Source organism: Bufo gargarizans, chromosome 2 (assembly GCF_014858855.1).
Source record: "Bufo gargarizans isolate SCDJY-AF-19 chromosome 2, ASM1485885v1, whole genome shotgun sequence".
NCBI classification, from domain to species: domain Eukaryota; kingdom Metazoa; phylum Chordata; class Amphibia; order Anura; family Bufonidae; genus Bufo; species Bufo gargarizans.
Genome location: NC_058081.1, coordinates 245,998,921 through 246,021,793, shown reverse-complemented (window position 1 = coordinate 246,021,793; position 22,873 = coordinate 245,998,921). Strand labels below are relative to the sequence as shown.

At 45.7% G+C, this 22,873-nt stretch overlaps 1 protein-coding gene across 1 annotated transcript in view; it reads left to right on the top strand.

Moving 5' to 3' along the window:
* The window catches only part of COG5 (component of oligomeric golgi complex 5), a 412,214-nt gene that overhangs the window by 1,282 nt on the left and 388,059 nt on the right, over positions 1-22,873 (top strand). Inside the window, exons 2-3 of the mRNA XM_044280195.1 lie at positions 640-779; positions 5,410-5,467. Of these exons, the coding sequence (XP_044136130.1) occupies positions 640-779; positions 5,410-5,467 (198 nt within the window). The remainder of the gene's footprint in view (positions 1-639; positions 780-5,409; positions 5,468-22,873) is intronic.

Sequence of the window (22,873 nt, the reverse complement as noted above, 5' to 3'; positions counted from 1 at the left end):
TATGTGCTGGACAGGACAGCTCTGCTGTGTGTCAGACTGCTCTAATCCCTAATATATCCGTAGCACTATGGCAGCTTCCTACAGGCTTCCTGTCACCCTGTTCATGAGCCTTGATATGTACTATGGACTACTCAGCTGTGCACTATGGACTACTCAGCTCTGCTATGTACTGGACAGGACAGCTCTGCTGTGTGTCAGACTGCTCTAATCCCTAATATATCCCTAGCACCATGGCAGCTTCCTACAGGCCTCTTGTCACCCTGTTCATGAGCCTTGATATGTACTATGGACTACTCAGCTCTGCACTGTGGACTACTCAGCTCTGCTATGTGCTGGACAGGACAGCTCTGCTGTGTGTCAGACTGCTTTAACCCCTACTATATTCCTAGCACCATGGCAGCTTCCTACAGGCCTCCTGTCACCCTGTTCATGAGCCTTGATATGTACTATGGACTACTCGGCTCTGCTAAGTGCAGGACAGGACAGCTCTGCTGTGTGTCAGACTTCTCTAATCCCTACTATATTTCTAGCACCATGGCAGCTTCCTGCAGCCTTCTCCGGGCCACTGTGTTGCCAGCTACATGCATGAATTAGTAATGGTCACATTTCGGCATCAGGACAGATCCTTCTGTTTTTCAGAATGCTACACTGATTTTCTACGTGATGACTTTGATGTGAAGACCTACACCTCCCAGTCCATTCACCAGGCTGTGATCGCAGAACAGCTGGCAAAGCTGGCACAAGGCATCAGTCAGCTGGATAAAGAGCTGCATGTCCAGGTAGGTCCCCAGCCATCATATCATACAGATAGGTGATAAAGGCTTCTCAATGTCGCCACCTATTGGTGGTGCTCGGGATGTAGCTTTCTTCCTTCCGCAGGAGAGGTATTTTTGCATACATTATATTTGAAGAGGACCTGTCACCACCCCTGACCTGCCTGTTTTAATAGCTACAAGCATTCCCCATGTAATAACAATTCTGGAACATCTGTTCTTATGTCTGTATGTTGTGCATTCCTTTATTATTTCTACTAGAAGTTATGAATGAATTGCTAGCAGTCTGCAGTGAGGGTACAGAGGGGTGGTAACCAGTTGGGGGTGTACCTGCACAGACTCACTCTATCCAATCAGTGCTGCCATTGTCAGTCTGTGCAGGTACACCCCCCAACTGGTTACCACCCCTCTGTACCCTTACTGCAGACTGCTAGCAATTCATTCATAACTTCTAGTAGAAATAATACAGGAATGGCACAACATACAGACATAAGAATAGATGCTCCAGAATTGTTATTACATGGGGACTGTATGTAGGCATTAAAACAGGCAGGTCAGGAGTGGTGACAGGTCCTCTTTAACCCCTTCAGGATCCTGCCATTTTTCACCTTAAAGGGAACCTGTCACCTCCAACAAACATCCCAAGCCGGCAGCAGTACCTGAGAGTAGCCAGCAGTGTGTTTGTAACAATCATTTTCTTCCTGCAGGCAGATGAAGCAAAAGCTGTAAAAAATCTTCTTTAATCCCCTGCTTCAAGTCACGGTAACCGCACCTCCTTCCCTGCCCCTTCGCTGTGACTCCAAAATGGGTACTTTTTACCACACAGGTGTCTCACAGAAGGCAGAAATACTAGAGAGAGGATTTCAAAGCACACATTTGTAAAAATAAAAAAAATTACTAGCAGACCCCAATTTTTCACTTTCACAAGGGGTTAAAGGAGAAAATGCGCCCCAATATATGTTCCCCATTTTCTCCCCATTTTGCGAACACCCCATATGTGCTCGTAGCCTGTTGTATTGGCACACAGCAGGCCTCTATGGTTTTTGCAGGCCTGAATTGGCAGACATGGATTTTAGCTGCCATGTCGCATTTAAAGGGTTTCTGTCATGAGAAATAACGTTATGTAGCTGACTGACACTAGCGATATACTAATGTCAGCAGTACATAACAGTATGCTGTATAACTCCCTGCCTGCTGCCGTTCTCTTAAAATAAAGACTTGTATAATATGCTAATGAGTCTCTAGGTGCTATTAGGGCGTTACTTCAGCACCTAGAGGCTCGGTCTACGCACCCTTTGGCACGCCCAGGTCCTGTTGAGTTCTCCTCATCGTCCCGTAAATCCTGCGCCTGTCCTGTTTAGTATTCGGTGCAGGCGCAGTGAGTGAAGGATGCGCTCCTGCTGCCGGCTTCCTTCCTTCGGCGCAGGCACTGTAGGGCTTCAGAAAGATCAACCCCTCCCGTGTGCTTATTGTAGTCCAGGATGCAAACTGGTTAGGGGACAGTGGTAGTGGTACCTCGCACAGGAGCAGGGGAGCTGGTATTTGTGTGAATGGTGGTCAGTAAAAGGGCATCCCTCTTGTCCTTGTACTTAACCGCCAGCATGTTCTCATGACAGAGAGCCCTACTTTCACCCATTCTCAGTGGTTGCCCTACCAGGGATCTAGGGAAGCCTCTCAGATTCTTTTGCGCACTGTGCCACAAGCCACAGTACCTCTGGCAGTTAGGGACATAAATAGGGGTATGCTGGTATAATAGTTATCCACATAGAGGTGGTAACCCTTAGGCCTCTTTCACACGGGCGTCATGTTTTTTGCCCGGATAAGAGGCGGGTGCGTTGCGGGAAAATGCACGTTTTGCACTCGCGTGAGAAAAATCGCTCATGTTTGGAACCCAAACCCGAACTTCTTCACAGAAGTTCGGGATTGATGTTCTGAAGATTGTATTATTTTCCCTTATAACATGGTTATAAGGGAAAATAATAGCATTCTGACTACAGAATGCATAGTACAATAGTGCTGGAAGGGTTAAAAAAAAAAAAAAAAAGTTAACTCGCCTTATCCTCTTGTTTGCGTAGTTCGTTCCCGGTCTGTTCTTTGCTAGCTGTGGGCTTGGGCTGAATGACCTGTGGTGACGTCAGATCACATGCTCCAATCACATGGTCCATCACCATGGTGATGGAGCATGTGATCTGACATCACCACAGGTCTTTTAGCCCAAGCCCACAGCTAGCAAAGAACAGACCGGGAACGAACTACGCGAACAAGAGGAGAAGGTGAGTTAACTTTTTTATTTTTTTTTAACCCTTCCAGCACTATTGTACTATGCATTCTGTAGTCAGAATGCTATTATTTTCCCTTATAACCATGTTATAAGGGAAAATAATACAGTGAATAGACTGTCACCTAGAACCCATGCGTGAAAATCGCACCGCATCCGCACTTGCTTGCGGATGCTTGCGATTTTCACGCAACCCCATTCACTTCTATGGGGCCTGCGTTGCGTGGATTATCGCACCACAACGCACAAAGAGGAGCATGCTGCGATTTTCACGCAACGCTTAAGTGATGCGTGAAAATCACCGCTCATGTGAACAGCCCCATAGAAATGAATGGGTCAGGATTCAGTGCGGGTGCAATGCGTTCAACTCGCGCATCGCACCCGCGCGGAATACTTGCTCGTGTGAAAGGGGCCTTATCCAGCAGTGGGTGCAGCAAGTCCCACACAATCTTTCCACTAACTCCTAGGATGGGGGGGGGGCGGCAATTCTGGGGGTTTTATGTGGGAATCTTTCCCTTCACAATCGTAGAACTTGTGGGTGTACCCAGAGCTACTCTCACAAAGTTTGTAAATTTTTATGCCATCTCTTGCCCGTTTGCTAGGCAGGTACTGGCGGAATCTAATCCTCCCTTTGAACAGTAATAGGGACTCCTCTACACATACATTTTTATCGGGGTTGTACACCTCAGCCTAACCTTGAACAGACAGTCAAATGTCAGGTCATTTTGGGGTGGGCACTGTGTATTGTCGTTGTAGTGTAGGAATTTCCTAATTGACCTAAAACACTTCCGGGTCATGGTGTTACTGTAAATTGGAGTCTGGTAGAAAATGTCCGAACGCCAATATTGTCTGACGTTTGGCTTCTTTACTAAGCCCATATGCAGCACAAGTCCCCAAAATGTCATCATCTCTGCTGCACTTACTGGGGTCCAGCATATGGCGAGGTATTGTTCTGAGATATAAATTGTTATAATTACAAATTGGTTTGGGCCACCATTAAATTTACTAAATCTACAGAGAAGAAAATGTATCTTGTTCTGCGAAGCCCGCATTGTCTATCTGTATTCCGGAGATCCCCACAAAATCCGAAATTTGGGGCTGTTAATCGTTAGAGGCTGGGGTCCATATGGAGTCACTTTGGGGGGCTGCCTCTGCTGCTACCCTGGGGCACCTTCTAGAGGGTCCCTCATCAGTGGATGATAATGAGGGGTCAGAGTAGAGGAAAGTGACATCCTCTTCTCCCACACTGGCCGACTCAGTATCAGAGGCAAGATACACGTATGCCTCTTCAGCTGAGTAAACTCGTTGGGACAGACGGCCATTTTTATTTTATTGGGATGTTTTGTGTGAAATATGTAAAACTTTATTTAGTGTGGGGTGTGTATGTAGAGTTTTCACACCTGAAGGGGCTTGTTAGAAATTTGAAATATAGAGAAGAGAGTAGAAAAAATGATTATTATTTTTAATTTTTTTTTATTGCTGGATGCATGCACAAACCTACATTAACTAAAATTGATTTATTTATTATATATATATATATATATATATATATATATATATATAAAAATTTGGACTGCACTCCAAGTGTGACTTCAGGAAAAAAAATCTGTTTAATCACCCATAAAATGGCAAAGCGACGTTGGAGCCGAAACGTCGCTTTGCCATTTTATGGGTGATTAAACAGATTTTTTTTCCTGAAGACACGCTTGGAGTGCAGTCCAATTTTTTCATTTCTATAAGTGGGTAAGCACCTGTTACCTGTACTTGGATTTTGCACCCGTCCTTATCTTATATTATCCGAGGGTGGTGCCGCCAGTGGTTTCTTTTTCTTATATATATATATATATATATATATATATATATATATATATATATATATATCTCTACACCGAAAAATGGATGTTTCTGATCAGCGCTCAGCAGGTGCAGAACGCATGCACACAGATATTATGTGCTTGCAAAAATCTACACTAACACTACCTAACTAAAATTGATTTCTATATATAAGTATATAGAGATTTATATATAAAAAAATATAACTCTGGGCAGCACCGCAATCCAAACAGTAAAGAATGAGTGCCAGCGGCTGTAGATGGAATCCACCATCCTAATAAAAAGAGAAACTCCACGGCACTTCCAAATATAGTGTGCGTAGTATTTTATTCCACCAGATGCAACGTTTCGGTCCTCTCAATACTGAGCAGAGCGATGAATGCGTCCGCATCCGATCCACAAAGAATGCAGATCTGATGCGGACAAAAATTACAGCCGCGTGCATGAGGCCTTACGGGAATTGAAGAATCTTGTATTAGTTCCTCAACTGCTGGTTTCTTCAGTAACTTATGTTTATATCTTTAGGTGGTTGCAAGACATGAAGACCTTTTGGCACAAGCAACAGGAATGGAGTCTTTAGAAGGTAAGTTCTTGGCTGTGACCTGCCTTGGCTATGTTCATGAATATTTAGTAAGAAGTGATGTTTGATGCAGTATTTTAGAGACATTCGTACAGTAAAGCTCAATGAGAAGGTAATATGAACCATAGATGTTGGCTTTTAAATGGGGCTTGTGGTTACACACTACTTTGGCCTCTTGAATTAGGTTACCATGGGTAATGTGAAGGAGAATATTTCAGGTAGACCTGCCACAGTAGGTGAAACCTCTTGACAAGGCCTCTTGTGCAGATTCGTGATTCAGAACAGCGGGATCTCCTAAGCACTCCTGTAGACTCTGCATGCATGGCGTTGTCTATGTTACGTAGCATTTAGTTGTAAAAAGTTGCACTAATTAAGAATTATGAGCGTACACATATCCTTTCCGTGAGTGACCCTCATTGTTTCAAATGGGTTATCTCACAAAAAGTGTTTATCGCTTGTCCATAGGAGTTATGGGAATGTCTATGTCAGTCCCACTGAAGTGAATGAAGTAATGGACTGACATACACACTGCCACTTCATTGAGAGTGGGGACTAGAGGAACACTGTCAGGATCACTGCGGGTCCCAGTGGTAAGACCCCTGGTAATCTAATATTTATAGCCTATACTGTGAATAGTTGAAAAAGACTGTTTCATAGGATAATTACTTTAAAGGGATTGTTCAGCTTTTTTTTCCCTTCCCCTCAGGCAGGTGTACCTGTGGAAAAATCCATATTCACTTGCTATTCACCTCTCCATTTCAGATTCTATTCACTGGTCTTATGGTCCCCATCTCTCAACTTCTGCACAGATAAGGTCACATGCACCACTGTAACCAATGAGTGGATTCAGTGGTATCATGTACCCAAGTGGCACATTACTGCTGGGTAATTTACCCCTTGGGGATACATCTCCACTGAGGCCAGTCATTGGCTGCAGTGGCACATGTGACCCCATCCATCGTGAAGTTGATCAATGGGGACCAGAAGACGGGGGAAGTGAGCCCAGGAGCCATAATGGAGTGGCAGAGAGCAAATCAGTATAAAGTTATCCACAGATACAGCTGACTGGGGGCCAAATTGAAAAAAAAAGCTGGACAACCCCTTTAAAAGGGTTGTCCGAGTTATTTTTTTTGTTCTTTGTATGTTTCTAACTAATCAAATGTAACAGCTTTACCATGCATTTACTACATCTGTAGTTGTTCCTTTCTAAGATTTTACTGAGGGTCACATGACCTGTGATATCAGCTTCTCTCCCTCTGATGCTTCGTGCACAAGCCTGAGAGAGCAGATATGAGTCTGTACATGAGACGTCACTGTGCTGGCCACGCACCCCCTGCACTGCCGGCTGCTGCTTATTGCGCTCTCCCTGGATTCTTAACCCCTTCAGCAGCACAGACTCGGGGCTGAAGGCTTTACTGAGTAGCTGCAGGCAGTGAGGAAACAAATGCTGGACACAGGAGCTGACAGACGAGTTCTGCAGAGCATTGTACAACAGGTAGGGGGAAGATCCTGTGTGTATCAGCAGCGGCATTGTACAGCTGGGACCTGTGGTCCTATACATACAACATGCTGCTGAGTATTCCAGCAGGCAGACATGTCACTCAGTGAAGCACTTGCATTCACTCTCTTTGCAGAGCAGGGGGAGGGGCAGAGATTGTTCTTATTGCAGGTAAACAAAGGGACAGAAGAGAACCAGGGAAATTAGGAAATATAATTTTTTTTTACCTAAAATTTGCTTAGCTTATTTATATATTGCCCATCAGATTTACAGTGCTATATATTTTTTTTCTCCATAACTCTGACAACCCCTTTAACTCTTTTTCCAGCGCCCACTGCAGGCACCATAGCTGCTGGGTATCTGCTCTTTCATATAGCAGACACCTGTGGCTAATGTCTGCGATCGGCGATAACACTGATCGCAAACATTTTACCCTTCAGATGCTGTGGTCATATCTGACCATGGCATTTGAAAGCTGAAAACCTGGAAGTGCTGTACTGTGGTGATCGGGGGAGCTGTTCATTTGTTGTGAGAGGCCTGAGCCTGCTGAAGACTACCAGGCCTATCACAGGTATATTCCACTGTAGGCTTGCAGGTGGCAGCATATACAGAATTTTCTGTTTAGCAGTGGATTTAATTCTATTGCTAAATAGAAATAGCAATCTAATGATTGCATGTTATTAGGCCCTTGGGGGGGCCTTAAAAAAATATTTCCACAGACTAAAAATGAAACATAATAGGCATCACCATGTCCAAAAACACCCGTACTATTAAAATATTAAAATATTTATCCCTTATGGTGAACAGTGTAATGGAAAAAAAAATCATAATGGCTGATTCGCCAGTTTTTCGTAGCTTCACTCCCCCAAGAAAACAACTTAATCAAAAGTGATCAAAAATTCTTATACACTCCATAATGGTATCAATAAAAACTACAGATAGTCCTGCAAAAAATGAGCCCCCTACACCGCTCCGTATATATGTGACTATAAAAAGTGGTCAGAAGATGATGATGAAAACAAAATGTAAGTTTTTAATTCTTTCAGTATATAAATGTGGCACTGCTGTAATCATACTGACCTGGAAAATGAAGGTAACAGGTCAATTATACCACACAGGGAACTAGGGTTGTTGCGGGTATCGAAGTTTCGATACTTTTGCCCCGGTATCAATACGATATGGAGATTTCCATTTTTTTCAATACTGGGCTGCTGTCAGCGAGCTCATGTTCCCTCAGCAGCACAAGGGAGAAGGAAGCTGTCTCTCCCTTCCCCTCTGTGCCGCGCTGCCAATAAAGAGAGAAGGGCGCAGGAGGGGTGGGCGCACTGCGCCACAAATGATAGGAGGATCTTTCATGGGTCTGGACTTTAAGTTAGCAGGCTACATAGAGCGGCGCCCAGGGATCTCCCTGCACTTACTATTATTCCTGTTCCGTTTGCCCGCTGTGGCCCAGTAACCGTCTCCTGCTCCGTATGCTAATTACTACTATCGGAGCAATGGGGAGGAGACATCAGCTTCTCTCCTGGGTGTTCCTTCTCCCTGGCTGTAGCACTGTCCGATAGTAGTAATTAGCATATGGAGCAGGAGACGGTAACTGGGCCACAGCGGGCAAACGGAACAGGAATAATAGTAAGTGCAGGGAGATCCCTGGGCGCCGCTCTATGTAGCCTGCTAACTTAACAAAGTCCGAACCCATGAAAGGTCGTCTTTAACTTTTAATACAGGAGGCAAGTGCCGGCAGCAGAATCACATAGCTGGAACCCTGCCTCTGACAGGGAGCTGCGAACAGCGGCAGTTAACACCTGAGGGGTTAACTGCTGCTGATTTGCTGCCGGCACCCGCCTCCTCTATTAAAGGTTTATTATCATTGGTGGCGCAGTGCGACCACCCCGCCCCCCCAGTATTAAAATAGTTGGTGGCAGTGGCTACAGGGTCCCCTCCCCTTCTCATTGGTGGCAGTGGCAGCTTCTGATCAGAGCCCCAGCAGTGTAATCCTGTGGCTCTGATCGGTTACCATGGCAGCCAGGACACTACTGAAGCCCTGGCTGCCATAGTCAGCTCCCTGCTGCTTTGTGTACTCTGGTCTGGTACTATGCACAGGGCAGCAGGGAGAGTGTAAAGTCCTGTTCACCCTAATATAGCTCTATCAGGGTGAATAGGACAAGGGATGAAAAGATCCCAGGTTCTAGCCCCTAAGGGGGTAAATAGTTATAAAAAAAAACTAAAAACAAAAAAAGTTTAAAAAAAAAAGAATCATCCCCTTTCCCAATTTTACATATAAAATATATAAACAATAAATAAATAAACATCCCATATCGCCACCTCTGAAAAGTCCAAACTATCAAAATATTTAAAATAAATTATGCGGTGAATGCCGGGACAGAAAAAAAATAAAACAAAACTATGTGATTTGCCTTTTTTTTATGCACATGGCTTTTTTGGTGTGTTTTTTTTTTCCCACATGGTATCGAATGGTATTGAGTATTGCAATACTTTTTTATGGTATCGAAATTGAATCAAAAACTTGGTATCGCAACAACTCTACAGGGAACGCCGTAAATACAAAACCCATATAACTGAGAATTAGTAGCATCAACTCCATCCCATTTGGAATTTTTTTCCAGCTTCCATTACATTGTATGCAATATAAAATTGTGCCATTAGAGGGCACAACTTGTCCGGCAAAAAACAAGCACTCATACAACTATGTGACAGAAAAATATAAAAATGATGGCTTCGGGAAGGCCTGGAGTTAAAAACAAAAATTCAAAAATGGAAAATTGCAAGTTCATGCAGGGATCAAGCATTTGTTCAGATGTATTTGTGTCAAACTGTCCAGTTGTCTTGCGTGGCTATATTCCATGAAATTCAATGTTTTCCATTTCATCCTCCACGACGGCATACCATGAGATGACCCTACTCCAACCAGGTAGGGACAGTAAATTTTTAAAAATAGTCCCTCCTCCATCTCACCCTCAGTGTCTTCCTGTCCCTCCATGTGGGGAGAGGCCATCTCTCATGGCTTTTGCTAACGGACCACTCAGGTGGCAGTGTTGGGTGGATGGAGATTTAGAAAATCTTCCCACCTGCATGGGGGCAGACGGCAGCCCCAACCCCTAGCTAGGGTACTTGGTGCTGCGGGAGCGGTGCTTCCGGCCCGGGTCTGTTCTCTCCTTCCTACAGGCGTGGCCCATGCAGCACCAGACACTCGGGGAGTCCCTCTGGTTGAGACGTGAAGCTCTCCCTGCCATCCATTAGGGTGGCTCTGGCAGGGATCCACAGGGAAAGCGCTCGGGAGAAGGCCATGTGAATCCAACCTGTTTTTCAGCATATCTACCCTTTTTTTTTCCCTTTATCTCTCCATTTGTGCGTGTGGAGCGATAGAGATAGTGCTCATAAGTCTAAGACAACTGCTAAAATAAGGAAATGTGCAGTATGCTCTTCTAAATTGTCAGAATCTTCTTCAAGCAGATTATGTTCTAGGTGTACTAATAACATCGCTAAAGATCTTACTAGGACTCGGACTCTGATTCGGAGTTAGAGTCAGTTGACTCGGATGATTCATCCGGATAGAACTCTGAGTTTAAACGCTATTGGTTTTCTTGTGAGGACACCAGAGACCTTATTAAAGCCGTCAGAACCACTATGAATCTTTCAGATGAAAAGATACATAGATCTATTCATGATGAGCTATTTAGTAGCTTAGAACAAAAGAAAAGAAAGCTTTTTCCTGTTCACAAAAACCTGCATGCTTTGATAAAATGTGAATGGAAAGTTCTGGATAGGAAACTAACCCAATGCCCTAAAGTGGACTTTTCCCTTACAAGCTAGTTAAAAGCTTCCCTTTGAGAATATGGATTCACTGATGGATCCCATGAATAAAAAGGTGGAGGGCATACCTTAAAAGATCCTGAAATGCGGCGGAATTGTTTAAACCAAATCTGGCTGCTACTTCGGTAGCCAGATCATTAAAAAAATAGTTGTGCCAACTAGAAACCCTTTTGAAGGATAATACCCCCTTTGATTCTCTTAAAGACTCTTTTCTGTTACTCATTAAAGCTGTTGATTTTATATCGGATGCCACTGCTGAGTCGGAGTCAGGATGACCGCTAGATCTACAGCTCTAACCGTTTCAGCTAGGAGAGCTCTCTGGCTGAAATCTTGGGCAGGAAATTTGTCATTTAAAATTAAATTATGTAACATCCCATTCCATGGCGAGATGCTGTTTGGTCAGGATCTTGAAAAAATCCTGGAAAAAGCCTCAGATACAAAATAAAATTGCCCTTGGGAAATTTCCTTTTCATAAATATAGAAGGGGAAGTTTCTTGCAATCCAAGAAAACGGACAAAAGTAAGAACCAGAATTCCGTAAAAAGTAGAGGGTTTCTGATCAACACCAAAACCACTTAGTTTTCTAAGCAATGACGCCAAATATGCAGTGGGGGGAAGGATTAAAGGGCTCCTGTCACCCCATTAAACCGTTTTTTTTTTTTCTTTACTAATAATCCCTACACTGCGATCTCATCATACATAAGCTAATTAATGATTTTCGTTCAGTAGAATTTGTTAAAAAATCGATTTTTGAAATATGTAAATTACCTTGCTACCAGCAAGTAGGGCGGCTACTTGCTGGTAGCAGCCGCATCCTCCGATGGTAATGACGCCCCCTCTGCTTGTTGATTGACAGATCCCGTCCGCTGGCCCTTTCTCTGCTGGCCCTGCCTGTTTTGATTAAATATCTGGCGCCTGCGCCGCAGCCGTACCTCTCTTCAATCTGCGCAGGCGCACTGAGAGGCGGCCACTCGCTCGGCCGCTCCATCCTCAATGCGCCTGCGCCGATGACGTCACATCTACACCAGGCGCATTGAGGAGCGAACGGCCGCCTCTCAGTGCGCCTGCGCAGATTGAAGAGAGGTACGGCCGCGGCGCAGGCGCCAGATATTGAATCAAAACAGGCAGGGCCAGCAGAGAAAGGGCCAGCGGACGGGATCTGTCAATCAACAAGCAGAGGGGGCATCATTACCATCGGAGGATGCGGCTGCTACCAGCAAGTAGCCGCCCTACTTGCTGGTAGCAAGGTAATTTACATATTTCAAAAATCGATTTTTAACAAATTCTACTGAACGAAAATCATTTATTAGCTTATGTATGATGAGATCGCAGTGTAGGGATTATTAGTAAAGAAAAAAAACAAAAACGGTTTAATGGGGTGACAGAAGCCCTTTAAAGCTTTTTTCGGCGAAGGGGAAAAAAATAACATCAAATTACTGGGTTTTAGACATAGTAAAATCAGGTTATGGGATTTCCTTCAGCCATACCCCTTTACTAAATGTATTTCAGATAACTCCAGTTCAAAAATCCTCTCTGCTTCAAAACGAGTTAGAAAAAGGCATAAGGGAGCTTTTAGATCTACAAGCAATCGCTCTGGTCCCTCAAGACCAAATGAAAACCTGTTTCTATTCCACTGTTTTTTTTGTAAAAAACTGTGGAAAATACCGCCTCATAACAAATCTAAAAAAGTTTAACAAATTCACCAAGTATCAGAAATTCAAGATGGAAACTATTCCTTCCACGTTGAATCTTCTTAAAAAAGGGGACTTTATGGCATCTCTAGACCTGAGAGACACCTATTGCCACAGTCTGTTATGCAGATCAGAAATATTTAGGAATGGCGGTGTTCCTGAGGGGGTGCTCCATCATTTCCAATTTCAAGTTCTCCCCTTCGGAATAACGTCAGCACCCCGTGTGATCACAAAAATAATGATAGAGGTTGTCGCCCATTTAAGAAGGCAGAATATTATCATCGTTCCGTATTTGGACTATTTGCTAATAATCGGAAATTCTGCAGCACTATTGGAACAAAACCTTTTTCTGTCCTGTCAACTACTTTACCAGCTGGGGTGGCTAATAAACTGGGAAAAATCTAATCCAGTTCCCTCTCAGCAGATAAAGTTTCTGAGGGTGTTGATGGATTCCACCAGACAGAAAACTTTTTTGCCCCCCAAAAAAGTAGAATCCCTAATTTCCAAAGTATTGAGTTTCCAGAAACTCGCGTTCTGCCCAGTCAGAGATGCCATATCCTTATTGGGGTCACTAACGGCGTGCATCTCTGCCGTCAGGTGGGCTCAGTTCCACACCCGCATTTTCCAGGATTGGTTGCTGAAAAGCTGGGACAGGGATCCAAACTCCCTGGAGGCAAATATTGCCATTCCCAGTTGTGTAAAGAACTCCCTGCTTTGGTGGGGAATCCTGTTCACCTACGGAAAGGAGTTCCTTGGATCTCCAAAGACCTAGTAGTTGTAACTAGACGTTCAGATCGGACAACACCTCGGTTGTTGCTTATCTAAATCGACAGGGGGAGTACAAGAAGCGGTGCTTTAAGTCAGATATCGGAAAAGAGATTTTCCTGGGTAGAAACATATCTGAGGTCCCTGTCAGCAGTTCATCTAAAGAGGCATTTGAACTCAAAAGCAGATTTTCTCAGCAGGATTCAGTTGCTGTCAGGAGAATGGAGCTTACACCAGGAAGTGTTCTATCAGATCTACGTGAAATGGGTATTTCCTCAGATAGATCTGTTCGTGAACTATCTAAATGCAAAACTGCTGAGATTCTTTTACCTAGACCCAAGAGACGGGAATGTAGGAGTGGATGCCCTCTTGCAGACATGGAACTTCTTTCTAGGCTAAGCGTTTCCTTCCCTTCCGCTAATCCCATTTTTTTTTCTGGTGTTTTAGAGTCTAAGTTATCCCCGTCTTTTGTCATCCAGACAGTTTTGGGGTTCCTTCAGGCTGGGTTTAGCAAAGGCCTTCACCCCAACACCTTTAGAGTCCATATCGCAGCCTTAAGCTCCGTGTTTGATGTCAAAATAGCTGACCATCCGTGGATAATCAGGTTTCTCAGAGTAGCAGACAGACTTTGTCCCACACTAAGACCTATAGTGCCCCTCTGGGACCTAAATCTAGTTCTGTCAGGCCTCACAGAATTCCGTTTGAACCTCTGTCTAAGGCCTTTCTTCATTTGGTTACACTCAAGGCTGTTTTTCTGGTAGCCATCACCTCAGCCCGTAGAGTCTGTGAAATCCCAGGCTTTAAAAATGATCGAGTCATTTTGCAGGGTTTTCCCTGACAAAATAGTATTCTGCTTGGATACCTCCTTTCTTCCAAAAGTGGTGTCCAAATTCCATAGACAGGAGGAGATCTTCATTCCCTCTTTTTGTGAGACTCCTAGATCCTCTGGGGAATGTGGATTTCACTCCCTTGATGTGAGATGGGCAGTACTTCAGTACTTAGAATCTACAGGTCCATTTCGAAAGTCTGATTTCCTTTTTATCAGGTTCCAGGGTGGCAATAAAGGGAAAAAAGCTACTAAAGGGTCTATTTCCACATGGGTAAAATCCGCCATCTCTGAGGCATACAAAACTTTGGGGAAAGATCCACCGGCTTTCCTCAAAGCTAACTCTACCAGATCAGTGGCAGGCTCATGGGCAGAAAAAGCTGATGCTTCGGTTGTATAAATTTGTAGAGAGGCCACATGGGCATCTCCCGCATACCTTTATCAAACACTACAGGGTAGATGTTAGTTCTGGCCAAGATTTAGCCTTCGGCCGAAAAGTGCTACAGGTTATTGTCCCTCCCTAGTTTCCTTTATCTGTTACGTCTCATGGTATGCCGTCGTGGAGGATGAAATGGGAAAAACCGGATTACACTTAACTGTAATTTCCTTTTCATGAATCCTCCACGACGGCAGGGGATTTCTCTCCCCCCCCCCCCCCCCCCCAAAAAAAAAAAATATATTATATAAAAACTAGAATAGGTATTTATAGATAAGTTTGCTTGTGGGGTGAATGATAAGGCTCTCCAAGCTTCGGTTCAGAAAGACACTGAAAGTGACATGAAAGAGGGCCTACTTTTAAACTTCCTGTCCCTACCTGGTTGGAAGAGGGTCATCTCATGGTATGCCATCGTGGAAGATTCATGAAAAGGAAATTACAGTTAAGGGTCCATTCACACGTCCGCAGAATGGGTCCGCATCCGTTCCGCAAATTGCAGAACAGGTGCGGACCCATTTTATTCTCTATGGGGCAGGAATGGATGCGTACAGCACACAGTGTGCTGTCCGCATCTGCATTTGCGGAGAGCGCCCCCCAATCTTCCGATCCACGTCTCCAGAAAAAAATAGAACATGTCCTATTCTTGTCCACAATTGCGGACAAGAATAGGCAGTTCTATTGGGGTGCCGGCCGGGTGTATTGCGGATCCGCAATACACTGCGGACGTGTGAATGGACCCTTAGTGTAATCCATTTTTTCTCGTCTTCTCCTTCTGCTTTCTAAGTTTATACTGCATACACTCAGGGCCGTCTTTAACAAGGGTCAAAAGGGGCAGCTGCCTCAGGGCCAGTTGCTCCTGGGGGGCCCAAGGCAGCTCCCTCTTGAGCCCTGCTGGCCACTGCCCCGGGTGTCGGGCTGTCAGCTACACAGGGGGGTGCTGCCATGCCATGCCTGCCGGCACTCCAGGCAGCGAGCTGTGAGAACTGTGACTTTCTTGGGACAGTGATAGGCAAAGTGCAGCTCTCCAGCTGTTGCAGAACTACAACTCCCAGCATGCAAAGACTGCCTACAGCAGAGCATGGTGGGATTTGTAGTTTTGCAACAGCTGGAGAGCCGCAGTTTGCCTATCACTGTCTTGGGAGAAAAGACCTTAGATGACATAATCACCATGTGACCAGTAACCTAGCAATATTACTGGTCACATGGCTATGAGGTAATCAAAGGTCCTTTCTACCAGGAGTGTTGCTGCAGGAGAACTTTGCCTTAACTGTGGAGCTTTTTTTGTGAAGATTACATCAGGAAAAGGTGACGGGCTGTTATGCTAATATACTGTAAGCTACTGTATAGTGTGGGGTGCTGTATACTGTGGTGTGCTATACTGCTCTACTGCATACTGTGGTGTGCTATACTGCTCTACTGGATACTGTGGGGTGCTATACTGCTCTACTGGATACTGTGGGGTGCTATACTGCTCTACTGGATACTGTGGGGTGCTATATACTGTGGGGTACTGTATATTGTGTGCTATACTGCTTTACTGGATAGTATGGGGTGCTGTATACTGTGGGGTGCTGTACTGCTCTACTGTATACTGTGGGGTGCTGTATACTGTGGGGTGCAATACTGCTCTACTGTATACTGTGGGGGACTGTATACTGTGGGGTGATGTATACTGCTCTACTGTATATTATGGGGTGCTGTATACAGTTGGGTTGCTGTATACTGTGAAGTGCTATACTGCTTTACTGTATATCTGGGGTGCTGTATACTGTGAGGTGCTGTATTCTGTATAGTTTGGGGTGCTGTATACTGTGAGGTGCTGTGTATTCTGGGGTGCTATACTGCTCTACTGTATACTGTGGTGTGCTATACTGGGGTGCTGTATACTGTGGGGTGCTATACTGTTCTACTGTATACTGTGGGGGGCTGTATATTGTGATGTGCTATACTACTCTAATGTATACTATGGGGTGCTGTATACTGTGGGGTTCTATACTTCTTTACTGTATACTGGGGGGGGGGGTCTGTATACTGTGGGGTGCTCTAATGCTCTACTGTGTACTGTGGGGTGCTATACTGCTCTACTGTATACTGTGGGGTGCTATACTGCTCTACTGTATACTATAGGGTGCTGTATACTGTGGTGTGCTATACTGCTCTACTGTATACTATGGGGTGCTGTATACTGTGGGGGGCTGTATACTGCTCTACTGTATACTGTGGGGTGCTGTATACGGTGGGGTGCTGTATATTGTGGTGTGCTATACTGCTCTACTGTATACTGTGGGGGGCTGTATACTATGGGGTGATGTATACTGTGGGGTGCTATACTGCTCTACTGTATACTATGGGGTGCTGTATACAGTTGGGATGCTGTGAAGTGCTATACTGCTTTACTGTATACCTGGGGTTCTGTATACTGTGGGGTAATGTATACTGTGAGTTGCTGTATTCTGTATAGTTTGGAGTGCTGTATACTGTATACTGTGAGGTGCTGTATGCCGTGAGGTGCTGTATATTGGGGAGTGCTATACTGCTCTACTGTATACTGTGGGGTGCTGTATATTGTGAGGTGCTATATTGCTCTAATGTATACTGTGAGTTGCTGTATAGTATGGGGTGCTGTATACTGTGGGGCAGTGGCGTAGCTAGAAATGACTGGGCCCCACAGCAAATTTTTTAATGGGGCCCCCCTGCTCCAGTAATTTTTTTTGCAACCCTTTCCTTTCATGCCGCCCCCATTCCTGTGGCTACTAAAGATCGCTTTCTCAGGCCCGCCAGCTGCTCCACCCGTTTTCTACACTGTCTATACTGCCACTGTATATAATTTCATTGTGTAATACTGTTGAGGGGGCCCTGACAAAGTCTTTTAGTCATCCTCCTCCTGAAGGGGCCCTGACCCAGTAGGGGCCCAAAAGCAGCCGCTTCCTCTGCTTCCCCTGTAGCTAAGCCCCTGCTGTGGGGTGCTGTATACTGCGATGTGCTATACTGCTCTACTATATACTGTGGGGTGCTATACTGCTCTACTATATACTGTGGGGTGCTGTATACTGTATAGTATGGGGTGCTGTATACTATAGGGTGCTATACTGCATACTGTGGGGTGCTGGGGTGCAACGCTAGGGTGAGCCGAGCCCCGGTCTCCTCCTTCCTGCAGAGCTGTGCCCACTTCCAGCCTGAGCCCAGCTGCCCAGAGCACTGATCCTGAGCCGCTGGAGTATTCAGAACTGGAAGTTATTACAGTCATTCACTGTAAGCTATATTATATATAGTGGTGGAGGGTGTGATTGCCTGCGAGGGTGTGGGAAGGCGGGATCCATCCATTCTTGCCCAGGGTCCAATCAAAATTAAAGACGGCCCTGCACACACTACATTTTAGCATTTTCTAAGAATCCTAGAAACTAATGGGGTCATTTACCAAACTGGTGTAAAGTAGAAAAGGCAACCAATCAGATTCCACCTTATATTTTCCAAAGGAGCTGTAAAAAATGAAAGGTGGAATCTGATTGGTTGCTAAGGGCAACTAAGCAAGCTTTACACCAGTTTGATAAATGACCTCATAAGTAACTGTTCTTCAGGCTACACTTTATTAGAAGGTCCGGGAGCTACATGCCTAGCCTTATTCTTGATGGTAAATTGTGTAGTCACGTCTTATCTTTCATCTATGTCTGAAATGATCCCTATGTTCAGAGTATACATACTCATTGGTTTGATACTCAATGATGATTGTACCTTCAGTGATTCTGTATTAGCTCTACATGACTCCGCATTCCCTCTCCAACCCTGACTACTGGTGCATGGGAAGGAATACTTTTCCATATATATATATTTTTATAGTTTTCAGATGCTTAAACTGTTTTTTTGGATTCTAGATTTTGATGACGTATCCTCTAGACCAGTGGTTCGCAACCTTTCTAAAGCCGTGACCCCGTAATAGAGTTCTTCATGTTGTGGTGACCCCCAACCATTAAATTTTTTTCCTTGCTACGTCATAACTAATTTTGCTACTGTTATGAATTGTAATGTAAATATCTGATATGTCCCCCCAATCATCATCATGTGCCAGTATAAAGTCCCCCCCGCCCATCATCATCATGTGCCAGTATTAAGTCGCCCCCCCCAATCATGTGCCAGTATAAATTCGCCCCCCCAATCATCATCATGTGCCAGTATAAAGTCCCCCTCATTATCATCATGTGCCAGCCAGTATTAAGTCCCCCCCCATCATCATCATTATGTGCCAGTATTGTAATAAAATAAAAAAAAAACACTTATACTTACCTCAGTGTCAGCGATGCGATTCAGGACTCTTCTGGCCTGTGTCCCGTGCTGTAAGGCTCAGGCGGCGTGATGACGTCATCGCGCCGCCTGCGTCGGCCTCTGATAGGCTGCCGGCCTAGTGCGCCGGCAGCCTATCAGAGGAAGGGGAGGGGACACACCTCTCCCTCCCCTGCACCGCCGCAGCACAGGCAGATTACAAGGGAGATGAGCACAATGGAAGCGCTCATCTCCCTGTGCTTGACTGCGGCGGCGGCTCACTTGGGGGGCGGGAACAGGGGCATTTTAGATGGCGGGACACAGCATGATGTAGGGGGGGGCCGTGGCCCCCCCCTGGCGACGCCACTGCTCACGAGGTAGGGTAGTATAACGCTACACGGGCGCCCCACAATAGGAAGCCTCAGGCGACCCCCCGGAAAGGGCCGATCGACCCCCAGGTTGAGAACCGCTGCTCTAGACACCTTGTTAATCTCTGATCGGTTGGGGTATGACACCTAGCATCCCCACTAATCAGCTGTTTCCAGCAGCTGCCAGAAAAGAGTGGACAACCCCTGTACAAGTGGACAATACTTATATTTGTTTCTAGATGCCTTTAATATGAAGATAATCTTTCTTGCGTTACCAGTTACAATATAATAATATAAATGCTTCTCCTGCAGCAAGTGACAGGTTATTCCATGATAAGATGGTTCCTATAATTCATGCGCTTTTGTGGTCTTAGGCCAGTTTCACACTGGCGTTTATCTGTTCCGGCAGGGGAACAGCCTGCCAGATGTGTACACACGTATGCTGCCGAAAGTCCACCCGGTTTCATTCACTACAATGGGGAGCGACGTAGATCCGGGCTGGCAGATACCGCTGCACGCTGCTCCTCATTATAGTGAATGGGGCCGGGCGGACTTCTAGCAGCACACGTGTACACATCTGCCAGGCTGTTCCCCTGCCGGAACAGATAAACGCCAGTGTAAAACTGACCTTAGTAAATAGCTAATTCTGATGTAATTGAGGCACTATTTGCCGTTATTCACCATTAGGTTAGAAATAGATACAACCTTCATGGGATTTGAATGACATTTTTTTTGTTTTTTGGTGTGAGATTTTGATTGTGTTGTGCCGTTGAGTGACGGAATAAGGCACCATTCAGACAGTATATGTATTACAGCTACGAAAAACAGACCCCACCCACAGAGCCTTATTCAGCTAAGTTCAGAACTTTAAAAAGAGGACCTGTAGCATTCACTAAAATGTTGGCTACTATTACCTGTCTGTAACCGCCTAACCACCAATTCTGGTTCTGGCGCCACTATGCCCCCATTCTCATTTGGCGGAGTGCTCTAGTTCACTCCCTGTTGAGAATCACACACCCTTGAGTGAACAACTTGAATAGCATATTGGATCAGAAAATGACTATGCCCAATTACTTGGGAATGGATGAGGACTAGTAAAAATGAGGAATCTGTGGATTAGAGGCTACAGCCAGGTAATGGTGGCGACATTGTTAAAGGATGTCACCCCTTGAACTGCAGACCATTTTGTTAATGCTCCCATAACTGCAATATGGCTGGCTTCAAACAAGTCATGATGTTGTGTGTTCCTACTTGACCACGGCTCTACATTATTGTACAGGAACTGACAGCCTTGTAAATGATTATGGTGCTCAGGATAGCCCACCAATATGTTTAGTCGTAACCCCCGTGCAGGAAGTCTGTGCCTGAACAACACAGCTCCTCCATGATATAGTGGATGGGGCTGGGAACTGCACTGCTGCTCCCATCAGTGGCGGATCCAGAGTCTGGTCTCGGGAGGGGCACTTTCAGATTATTTTCTGTCCGCCGCCACAAAACAATGGTGCTTATAGAACAGACTCCACAGTGTAGGCTATATGTGTATAACAAACATATTTCACATGAAAACTTACAGTTACTTGGCTTGGCCCTTGGGGATCTCGGACGCCACTTCCACACTTTGGCCGGGGGCTCGGCGGAGCTGATGTTGTGTTTTATCCTAATGAGAAAGATTTCATAATAAGTATTTGGAGAAGGGGCAGAGGGATAGCAGAGCAGAGAGAGGCTGGTGCTGCTACTAGGGGGTCATACCATGGGGGAGTAATAAAGCCCACCATAATGCCCCCCCCCCAGTAGTAATAATTCTCCTTATAATGTGACAGTGCAAAAAATACCCCCTTGTAATGCCCCCAGTTGAGCTAATGTCCCCATAGTGGCCCCATAATGTGCCAGTATAAAATACCCCTATATAGTGCCCCTAGTAAATGACCCCATAGTGCTCCACACCCTTCTTCCTCCTAGTGCCCCCCATAATGTACCAGTATAAAATGCTCCAGTAGATGCCCTCAGTGTCCCCCATAATTTGCAAGTATAAAATACCCCTTCTTAGTGCCCCCCGTAGATAAAATACCTCTTCTTTGTGGCCTCAGTAGATGCCCCTATAGTGCCCCCAATCATGTGCCAGTATTAACAGCCCCCCCCGTGCCAGTAATAATAGCCCCCTATGCCAGTAATAGCAGCCCCCAGTAATAAGAGCCCCCCTGTGCCAGTAATAAGAGCCCCCCTGTGCCAGTAATAACAGCCCCCAGTAATAACAGCCCTTCTGTGCCAGTAATAACAGCCCCCAGTAATAACAGCCCTTCTGTGCCAGTAATAACAGCCCTTCTGTGCCAGTAATAACAGCCCCTCTGTGCCAGTAATAACAGCCCCTCTGTGCCAGTAATAACAGCCCCTAGTAATAACAGCCCTTCTGTGCCAGTAATAACAGCCCCTAGTAATAACAGCCCTTCTGTGCCAGTAATAACAGCCCCTCTGTGCCAGTAATAACAGCCCCCAGTAATAACAGCCCCTCTGGGCCAGTAATAACAGCCCCCAGTAATAAGAGCCCCTCTGTGTCAGTAATAACAGCCCCCCTTTGCCAGTAATAACAGCCCCCCTTTGCCAGTAATAACAGCCCCCCTTTGCCAGTAATAACAGCCCCCCTTTGCCAGTAATAACAGCCCCCCTTTGCCAGTAATAACAGCCCCCAGTAATAACAGCCCCCCCCTTTGCCAGTAATAACAGCCCCCCCCTTTGCCAGTAATAACAGCCCCCCCTTTGCCAGTAATAACAGCCCCCCCTTTGCCAGTAATAACAGCCCCCCCTTTGCCAGTAATAACAGCCCCCCCTTTGCCAGTAATAACAGCCCCCCCTTTGCCAGTAATAACAGCCCCCCCTTTGCCAGTAATAACAGCCCCCCCTTTGCCAGTAATAACAGCCCCCCCTTTGCCAGTAATAACAGCCCCCAGCAATAACAGCCCCCCCTTTGCCAGTAATAACAGCCCCCCCTTTGCCAGTAATAACAGCCCCCCCTTTGCCAGTAATAACAGCCCCCCCTTTGCCAGTAATAACAGCCCCCCCTTTGCCAGTAATAACAGCCCCCCCTTTGCCAGTAATAACAGCCCCCCCTTTGCCAGTGATAACAGCCCCCCCTTTGCCAGTGATAACAGCCCCCAGGTGCCAGTGATAACAGCCCCCAGGTGCCAGTGATAACAGCCCCCAGGTGCCAGTGATAACAGCCCCCGCCAGTAAAAGTATATTGTATATAATAAAAAAATAAAAATAATAAAAACACATACTTACCTCCATGTCAGTGATGCGATGCAGGCCTCTTCTGGCCTGTGTCCCACGCTGTATGGCTCAGGCGGCGCGATGACCTCATTGCGCCGCCTGCGCCGGCCTCTGATAGGCTGCAGGCACTAGGCCGGCAGCCTATCAGAGGAAGGGAAAGAGACACTCCTCTCCCTCCCCTACCGCAGAACAGGCAGGCATCTGTATCGCTGTACTGAGGACGGCGATACAGATGACTAGAGATGAGCGCTTCCACAATGGAAGCGCTCATCTCCCTGTGCCCAGCCGCCGCCGCCAGCTCGGGGAGGGGGGGGGGGGCCAATTGCCCCGTTGCCTCCCCCTGGATCCGCCACTGGCGCGCATTGAAGTTCCCAAGGATAGGACATCACTATCAAAATACTGGACAAACCCTTTAAGGCTAAAATGAGCTGCCTGACTAAAAAGTTATAACACACTGAGGGCAGCTATATC